General features: G+C 55.4%; 2 protein-coding genes across 2 annotated transcripts; one reads left to right on the top strand and one right to left on the bottom strand.

Annotated features, from left to right (window-relative positions):
* Positions 1-6: 6 nt before the first annotated feature.
* MRPL27 (mitochondrial ribosomal protein L27) lies at positions 7-3,158 on the top strand. Its single transcript, XM_027471344.3, has 4 exons — positions 7-165; positions 1,384-1,506; positions 2,232-2,299; positions 2,735-3,158. The coding sequence occupies exons 1-4, from the start codon at positions 144-146 to the stop codon at positions 2,939-2,941; spliced, it is 420 nt and encodes a 139-aa protein (XP_027327145.1). The 5' UTR covers positions 7-143; the 3' UTR covers positions 2,942-3,158.
* A 530-nt stretch (positions 3,159-3,688) lies between these two features.
* LOC139999071 (uncharacterized) lies at positions 3,689-8,634 on the bottom strand. Its single transcript, XM_072025687.1, has 5 exons — positions 8,349-8,634; positions 7,574-7,695; positions 6,419-6,517; positions 5,809-5,973; positions 3,689-4,766 (listed from the first exon to the last, which is right to left on the bottom strand). Exons 1-5 carry the CDS (start codon positions 8,590-8,592, stop codon positions 4,620-4,622), a joined length of 777 nt encoding a protein of 258 aa, XP_071881788.1. The 5' UTR covers positions 8,593-8,634; the 3' UTR covers positions 3,689-4,619.
* Between the last annotated feature and the right edge of the window lie 110 nt (positions 8,635-8,744).

Raw genomic sequence — 8,744 nt, 5'->3', positions numbered from 1 at the left:
GCCGCGCTGAGCGCCGATTGGCCCGAGCCCTCGCGCACACCGCCCATGCTGAGCGCTGATTGGTCCGCGGGAAAGCGTGCGCGAGCGCTCCGGCCAACCGCCGCTCGCCGCGCCGGAAGAGGAGGGGAGGCGGCGCCGGGAAGATGGCGGCGCTGGGGCGGCTGTGTGAGTGAGGGGCGGCAGGGCCCGGGGGGGGGGCGGAGCGCGGCGCTTCCTTTTTATTCACAAAATAACTAAAAGTCACGCAAAATGTAACCCCGGCACCGGCCGCTTGGGTTTTGTGTGTCTTCTGGTACAGTCAGCCGGGCGGTAGCTTAGAACTGGGGTGTGTTTGCCTCTGTCACTCCCCTTCCCCTGCCTGCTGACAGGGCCCAGAGCCCGGCCTTGGCGTAACGAGTACCCGGAGCTTGGAGTTAACGTGATTCATAGAACAAGACTACAAGATTTCTAACTCGCTGACCGTCTGTGGTAACTTAAGACTAAAAGAATTCGGAGTTTTTCTCAGAGGGAGGAAAGGAGCGCGTTTTGTGGTGTGCTCTTACCTGCTGCTTCTGGGGTTGAAAAGAGTTCAAAAAATTTTTTTTGAAAAGTTTGGAGAACTTGGGTTTGCCAGCTAACTGCGTGAAAGGAGGAACTGCTGAGATCCTTCCAAAAAAAACCCAACTAATTATGTCACAGACGTGTTCTACAAAGAATTTCACCTGAGGGTGAACAAAACCAGAGCGTCAGCCTTCCTGATAAGAAAACCACAGTGTTTGCTGTCAGTGCCCTTTTTTTCCCCAAATGAGTAATTTTGTGGTGTGAACGATGCTGTGTTACCAGACACAACCTCTGACTGTAACAACTGACTTCTGCTTGACTTGTCCTGGTTGTAACTCAAGGATTGGCACAAAATGCTGACCCTGTTACCTTCAGGGTAACAGTTCTGGATGTGTTGACACATTGTTTTGAATTGGAGTCTCTTCACTTATAAGATTACAAAATATTTACTTAGTAACTAAATAAATGCCATTCAACTGAGGGTGAAACTGAAACAGAGCTCACAGTTTGTTTTTTCTTGAAGCAATATAAGGCCAATTTGTAGCAGCTTGTGATTTCTGTAGCACAATCTACAAGGCCTTTACCAGAAGTGATTTTGTTTATGTCCTGATCCTTTTATTCTTGTCTGGGTAGCCGCAGAACTTGAGATGTCATCTCTTTGCAGAAGATTTAGTCCAGGGTGGTCTAACTATGATTTATCTTGGAAGTAACTATTTTTTTTTTCCTCTGGGCTTTTGTTTGCCTTTAGTTTTAAAAACTGTATAAACTGATATCCTTTAAATCTGAAAAAGGCACGTGTATTCATTTTTTCAGCTATTTTTGTTGTTCTTGCTCCAAATCTAGTTCTGAGTGTTCCGCAAACAAGCCTGGCTGCTGTCCGATGTGCTTCTAAGAAATCTGGGGGCAGCTCAAAAAATCTGGGTGGCCGCAGCCCTGGGAAGCGCTACGGAGTCAAGAAAGTGGAAGGTAGGCCAGGCAGATACTCTGCCCTTACGCGTGTTTCGTGGCATCCTTCACGGGTCAGCCCCTGGCAGGGGCGGTAATTGCAGAGTAGGAGGCGGCTGAGGCGCTCTTCCAGCAGAGAGAGGAGGCTCAGCGAAACCTCCTGATCCAGGGTGGGCAGCAGGAGGGCAGCGTGAGTCAGCCTTCCTCCCCAATGGGCCCATGAGCAGGCAGCCAAAATTGGCTCCAGAAAACATGCTTTGCTTCTCCGGAGAAGCTGGGAGGAGGGCGTGCTGTGGGACACCGAAGAACTGAAGTGCGTTTTCCCCCCATGCTGGGTTGAGAAGCGTGTTTACAAAAGGGAGAACTGTGACGCACAGCTGAAGCCAAAGTACAGATCCTTACAGCTAAGTGCTTAATAATTAGTGAGTTTGCTAATGAAAACATATCAGCATTACAGGTAATAAAACTAATGCCTTCAGCAAACAGAAAATGCCTTGCACCCCAGGAGCAATCTTTTCAAGGACTAGAATTGCTTTTTTCCACTGTATATCAGTTGCCCTCTGCTTCACCCCAACAGCATTTTTGTTTGGATGCTTTCAGCATTTGAAGTCATTTTTTCCATAGAAAATTTCCACAGAAAGCTGTTTTTTTTTTTTTTAAGTCCTGGAGCCATTAGTTTTCCGCTAGCGTCAGGGCCCTCGGGGAGCTCCATTTCTCCACAGGCTGACTCCGTCGTTCTGTTGCAGGCGCGTTTGTGCACGCAGGCAACGTTTTGGCTACGCAGCGATTGATACGCTGGCATCCAGGGGCTTATGTAAGTCACTTTTCCCTCTTCCTTAGTACTCGGAACAGCAGCCCAGAACAGCCCACCTCACTGTTCCCTCTCTCTCAAGCTGTTTTTTTAATTATCGTTTCTATTATTATTTCTTTTTTATAATCCTGAAATTGGGTTTCATTATTTGGTATTTCTTAGTCACAACCTGCATGAAATCAGAGCTGTGCCCACATGATTTAGGAATGGACTGAGGGTTGGAGAGTTGGGTTCTTATACTTTAGGGTGGAATCAGCATCTCATAACGAGCTCACGCTGCTTGCTGCAAGCAAACGGCCTTGTTGTCTTCCATTTTAAAAAACGAAGCAGCGGATGCTGCTGAAGTCAAGATACAAACCAAGGCGGGCAGATGATCAGATCTGCTTCAGTAGCAACCTCCAGCCTTTCCCTCCCAACGCTGTGCTGGTCCTTTTGCAGGTGGGGATGGGCCGTAACAAGACGCTCTACGCGCTGGAGGACGGGATCGTGCGGTACACCAAGGAGGTGTACGTGCCTCCACCCCGCAGCAGCGAGAGCAGGGAGGTGATCTGTCGCCTGCCCAAAGGCGCCATTCTTTATAAAACCTTCATCAGCGTTATCCCCACGGCAGAAGTGGGGAGCTTTAAGCTGGTCACCATGCTCTGAGGCCCCTGATCCGTGTGGGGATGGACAGGAAGGTGCAGCTGGGGCAGACCCTGGGCTGCCAGCTGAGGAGGACGAGAGTGAGAGTGTTCCAGCTCTGAGGACACCCGTTCGTGCCTTTGCTCTCTTGCTCCCAAAGCACACGGGGTTGGAGTTCAGGCACTGAAGAGATCTGCTGGGTTTTGTTAGAGTGCTCAATAAATGCATTGGAGTTCTTGTGGGTCTTGCCTGTTTGTAGGGTGTTACCTGTGTTGGTTCAGTACGTGGAGCTGCCTTCCCCTGGAGAACCCCTTCTGTTGTTCCACTGAGTACTCCACTCCAGAATTAGCTTTATGACGATACTTGTCCTATTAATAATTCCCTCATATTCCCTCAGTAGTAATTTTTACTCGTTTTAGGCACTGCTGCTGTATTTGTATCATAGCTCAGCGCACTGCAGGAGAGGACAGGTCCTTTTCCAACTGCACCCCAGGGAGCTAGATTTTTGCTAATGTCTAACCCACCTCACTGATTACCTCAAATAGCTGGGAGCATTCCTTTTTCTAACTCTGCGAGGCAAATTCATACTTCCAAAGCTAATTTGTAACTAATTTTAGAGTGCCTGCTAAGATGCACAAGTCAGGGATGGTGTCAGAAGCTCAGCAGCTGGAGGTGCCTCGTAAAGCCATAATCCGGAAGATTGAGCCTTTTGTCTCTCCCAAGCCCTTCCGCAATGGCTTATGCTACTTGAAAGAAAGGAGCCCAAATGCCTCGTGGCCGAGCTGATCTCATTTTATCTACAGGTTGTAAACAATTTGAAACATTGGCTCTGCAGTAGAAAACAGATTATCAAAACTGGTAGTGTAATGACATCAGTAGATTGCCCTGCAAAAGATGAGTAGGTAAACTCTGTCAGCACGGATCTCCACCGGTGCTTTATGTCCTTCACAGAGACCACCAGCATTTTGCCTATGCTTTGTCCTTTCCCAGGTTGCACATCCATTTCAGCTTGATGGTCTGTGTTTGCACGCAGCACTGAAAGAGATGTAACCCCTGGATCTCGAGCATCTCCAAACCTTTCCCTGAAGTCCACACAAAGTGGCTGTAAATCAGAGGAACGCTGCTGTGGGAGCACGCAGCAGTGCCCCGACACACGTCCATTCTGCCACTCACAGGTCAGATTCCCGCCTGGTATCTGCTGCGCTGATAAAGTAAACAGTTTTATAACCCTGATAAAGTAAACAGTTTTACAACCCGAGGGAAACGTGAAGTAGCACAACACAACCACCCCGAGGGCTGATGCCCTGCACTTGGCGGTGCCTGCCGCAGCCTCACAGAGGTACGGGACACCAGCTGCCTCGAGGAGCTCTGGCTGAGCAGACCTTCACCTTTGCTTTGTTGCTGTGCAGGACAAAGCAGCCGCTCTGGCGCCTTTGGTAACGGTGCGTGTGCCAGAGAGAAGCACACGCGGCCGGCCCTGCTCGTGGCAGGCACAGCGCGGTGCTCGGCGCTGGCCTTGTGGCTGTCCTCGTGCTGCGGGACGGACATCGCTGGCTGGGTCTGAATCGCCTGCATCTCTCCCAGCCGATCAGGAATAAGGGTGAAGGTCTGAGGTTTGGCTGTTCCCTGCAGATGAGAACCATGTCCCAGGCACTTCTGTCGCTGCCACCAAGGGAAGGAGGAGCACGGCGAGGCTGAGGCCTCACACTGCGGTGTTGCGCTGGGTTTGGTAGCTGAGCGGGACCGGGAAAGGGTCTGGTGCACCACGTCTGTCTGAGGTCTCTGAGATGATTGCTGGTCCTGAGAAAGCTGGAGGGTGCCGCAGAGCGTGCTCGTAAGGAGGTGGCATCTGTCGGGGAGAGAGGAAGAGCATCAGAGCTGGTCAGAAACAACCAGAAAATCACCCCCCTTCTTCTCAGGTCCGAGACACAACCACTGCCTGCCTGAAACCAAACTCCTGCTCTCCCAAAAAGAGTAGGCTGAGCACCTGGGAGATGGGACCTTAGCACGCCTCTGCCACACTGAGACAGAAAGCCAGTGGCGAGGACACAGCGTGTTCCACCCGCTCTCCTGATACAAGGTTCCTGTTTCTTGTCCCAAGGACTCGTCACCACTTGTTGCAAAGCCAGAACAAAATTGACTCCTGTTAACGCAGGGCTCAGCTCCTCGGCTCCAGGCTGCCTGGGCCTTACCCCCCTGTGCCTTCAGTGCTCATTTCAGGGCAATATCATTAGTTACAATCCCAAACACTGCATGCCAAGTGCTGACTATTCCAAATTCCGTGATGCAGCATTAAATCCAGGTAAATCAGTGATCTTTCTGTGCTCTACGGGTTTCAAATATTTCTGTCCCGCGTTAATGAATGAGGTCTTTTTGTTTGGGAGTCTCTTGGGATGCTGCCACAGGACCTACTTGGCAGATGCACTTGCTCTTCTCTATTCTGTTGAGGGAGTGCAAATCTTACATGTGGTAACAGGCAAAGCCTTTGGCTCGTGGATAAGCCATAAACACTTCAAGATAACAGCGAGGGGCCTGTCAGAGGTGCCCCGTAGGGAGAAGGGAGCAAGAAGCCGCGGAAGCCTTACGGATCCAAAAATAACATTCCCAGCTCAGACTTGTACGGGTCTGCTCTTTCATCAGCAGTTCTGCCCTTACTCCCAGCACAAGCATTTCTGCAAATGCACTGAGGGAGATGAATCATTAACTGGCACAGATGCACACAAAAGGAGCCTCCTGGTACACCGCGTGCCTCTCCCTGAGATAAAGGCTATCGGAGAAAGGCAAGTGCAGAGAACAGAGTCCACAGCTACTGCAAGCTGCTGGAACAAGAGACAGAGGGGAGCGGGGACTGCCCCTGGGGCTCTGCCAGCCAAGAACACCCTCGGGCTCACCTCCTGGGAAGGCTCTGCCCACAGCCCAAACCTCTTGGCGATCATCTGGTGGATTTCCCGCTGGCGGTCTTTCTTCCGCACGCTCTCGTAGCTCGGCAAGCGGGGCTGCTCCCAGGAAGGCAGCTGGTAGCTGCTGGGGGGCCCGACACAAAAGGGCTCGTCAACCTGGGAACGCCAAGCCCAGAGAGAGATGTCAGCACCGCGGCGGCTCTCCGCTGGAAGTTCAGGGCCTGGTGCCACCTCAGGGTGCTTCACGTTCAAAGCTGGGGGTGCCATTCCTCGCCCTCTGGTAGAAGAAACCCACGTGCCCTCCCAGGGGGTAATTACACCACAGCCACGCAGCGCAGATGTGCTCTGCAGGATCCCAGGCTCCAAGAGATCGTGGCCAAACACCTCAGGGCAACGTGGAAGCCCTGTGGCATCCCCAGCCCTCCTCTGTGGGACCTCACATACAGGCAGCACTTCCCAGAGCTGCTCCTGCTGCCTCACACTTCTCAATACACCCCAAGAGCTCCCCAGAGCCCCGTAACCACAGTCCCCTTCCAAGTTCCTCAGGACCTTTGCTACCCTTTTCCCCCAGCTCCCCGTAGGGACAGGGCAGCCTCCTCACCTGCATGCCAGGATTCTCAGCAGCGCTCTCCAGCCGCGATGCTCCGCGCTGGGGCCCCACAAGCCGCTGGCTGCTGCTGAAGTATGGAGGGGGGCAGTCCTGGAACGAGGGGTCGGGAAGGGAAAGATGAGAGCGAGCCAAAATCCCTGCGGCGCAGCTGGAGGGACAGCAGCATGGCCCCAGAGGCAGGTTTTGTTCAGACTCAGCAGAACGAGCTTGCTTGGGGGGCCAACAACAAAGACCACAACCACCCAACCGCCCCGCCAGCGCAGATAAGCATCACACGCTCAGGGTTACAGAATTTGTAACGCTGATCTGTCGAGGGAGTCGGCTCGGAGTAACGCAGCAAGCAGATCTGAAGAGCAAGAAACGTCCTGTTCCTGAACAGCCTTGCTCCACCTAAACTCAATTCCCTGCAAACGTGCTGAGGGAGCAAGCAGAGATTCTTTCTATGGAGAGGAAGAATCCTGCGGATGCTCCTCGTTCTCAGACAGGGCGGCTCACAGCAGGGAGGAGAAGGGAAAGGAACAGACGCAGCAAAGCAGGCAGGGGACACCGAAAAGCCAGCCTGCTTCCACTGTGGTTTCTGCTGGGGCCGTTAGATTTCCCTTCCACTCAACAACCTCTGCGTCCCCTCTTCTCCAGGGGACCCTCCTCCCGAGCTGCCGTCCCTGCTGCTTTTAGAGGCCAAGCTTTCCCCGCAGCAGCCGCTACCACAAAGGCCATGCTGGCAGCACACGCCGCTCTTTCCATCGGCAGCTTCCCCGCTTGAAAGGCAGCCCCAGGAAATTACAGATGCGAGTGAAAGAGCTTTGTGTCTCGCCGCTCCGCGCCCGGGAGCCGCGCGCAAGAAGCCAGTTGCTGGGATGCAAGCGCTGGAGAGCGGCATTGTCTGCCTCTGCACCGAGCCTTCCAGCCCCCTTCCCTGCTGGGCCCCTGCACTGGAAAGCAGCAGCCCGGAGGAGCGCAGCCCCGCACACGAGGGTGCCGGGGGAGGAGGACAGCCCCCTGCGAGCAGCTCGGGGAGCTGGAGGCGTTGCTGCGGGCTGCACGGCCGGGCACGTGTGGGTGGGTGCAGCGGTCAGGCCTCGAGGACCCCAGCAGGTGGAACGAGAGCCGGGGTCTGGGGTGGGGGTGGGACCCGCAGGTACTCACGCACTGGCCGGGGGTCTGGAAGAAGCGGCAGGAGCAGAGGAACTGGCAGCACATGGGGTCGCGGTGGTACAGGAGCAGCAGCAGGATGAGGACGGCCACGATGAACACGGACGTGGACACCGCTGCCGGAGGTGGGACAAGGAGGGCACAAGGGTGAGCCGAGCCGGGCAGGGCCTGCCAGCAGCTGCCCCCCTTCCCCCCCTGCGTTTCTGGGCACAAAATCATCTTGGAAACAAACCGCAGACACCGGCTTTGCCTGCCACCCAACCCCAGGATGCCAAAAGCCCCGCTTGTCCCCCCACACCTCTCACTGTGGGGTCAGGGGCACGGCCCAGGGCTCAGGGGGCTCAGCCCCAGTTCTGCACCCACAGCTCTGGGGGGAGGCACCTGCCCGGCTCCAGCAGCTGCAGGTCCCCAGCTGGGGCTGCACAGCACCGGGTCAGGCCCCCAGCCCTGTTTCCAGCCCCATTACCCCATTCCCAACACCGTTCCCAGCCCCATTCTCAGTCCCATTCCCCTACTCCCAGCCCCATTCCCCTGCTCCCAGTCCATTCCTCTGTCCCAAGCTCCATCCCCAGCCTGTTCCCAGACCATTACCCCATTCCCTATCCCATTCCCCTGTCCCCAGCCCTGTTCCCCCATTCCCAGCCCCATTACCCTACTCCCAGCCCATTCCTCTCTCCCAGGCTCCGTCCCCAGCCCCATTACCCCATTCCCATTCCGGTTCCCCCATTCCTAGCCCCATTACCCCCCTCCCCTTCTCCCCGCTGCTCACTGGCGGCGATGACGATGGCCAGCACGTTGCCGTCCATGGCGGCCCCGCCGTCCCCGGGGTGCGCCATCCCTCCCCTCAGCCCGGCCGGCCCGGCCCGGCCGCCCCGCGGCGGGGCCCGGCCCTGCCCCAAGCCCCGCACCGGCCCCGGGCCCGCCCCCCGCCCGCCGCCATTGGCCGCCCCCCGCCCTCCTCCGCCTCCTATTGGCCGCTGGAGGCACCAGGGGGCGGGGCCGGTGGTTGCCATGGAGACGAGGCCCGCAGGGCTGGGCCCGCCGGGGAGGGTTGGGGGGGGGCAGCCCCAGCTGATTAATTAGTTAATGAGTTAATTACCGCTCTAACCAACAGGGGGCTGAGCGGCCCCAGGAGTGCCTGAAGCATCACCCCTCCAGCTCTCAT

The sequence above is a fragment of the Anas platyrhynchos genome, chromosome 19 (assembly GCF_047663525.1).
Source record: "Anas platyrhynchos isolate ZD024472 breed Pekin duck chromosome 19, IASCAAS_PekinDuck_T2T, whole genome shotgun sequence".
Taxonomy (NCBI): Eukaryota; Metazoa; Chordata; class Aves; order Anseriformes; family Anatidae; genus Anas; species Anas platyrhynchos.
This window is presented reverse-complemented; position numbering and strand designations above follow the sequence as displayed.

Coding starts and splice junctions, on each gene's coding strand:
- LOC139999071 (XM_072025687.1), bottom strand. CDS start 8,592: ATGGCAACCACCGGCCCCGCCCCCTGGTGCCTCCAGCGGCCAATAGGA. Junction 7,696..8,348: donor GGCCATCGTCATCGCCGCCA/GTGAGCAGCGGG, acceptor CACCTCCGGCAG/CGGTGTCCACGTCCGTGTTC. Junction 6,518..7,573: donor TCCAGACCCCCGGCCAGTGC/GTGAGTACCTGC, acceptor CCCTCGTTCCAG/GACTGCCCCCCTCCATACTT.
- MRPL27 (XM_027471344.3), top strand. CDS start 144: ATGGCGGCGCTGGGGCGGCTGT. Junction 166..1,383: donor GGCGGCGCTGGGGCGGCTGT/GTGAGTGAGGGG, acceptor CTCCAAATCTAG/TTCTGAGTGTTCCGCAAACA. Junction 2,300..2,734: donor GCTGGCATCCAGGGGCTTAT/GTAAGTCACTTT, acceptor GTCCTTTTGCAG/GTGGGGATGGGCCGTAACAA.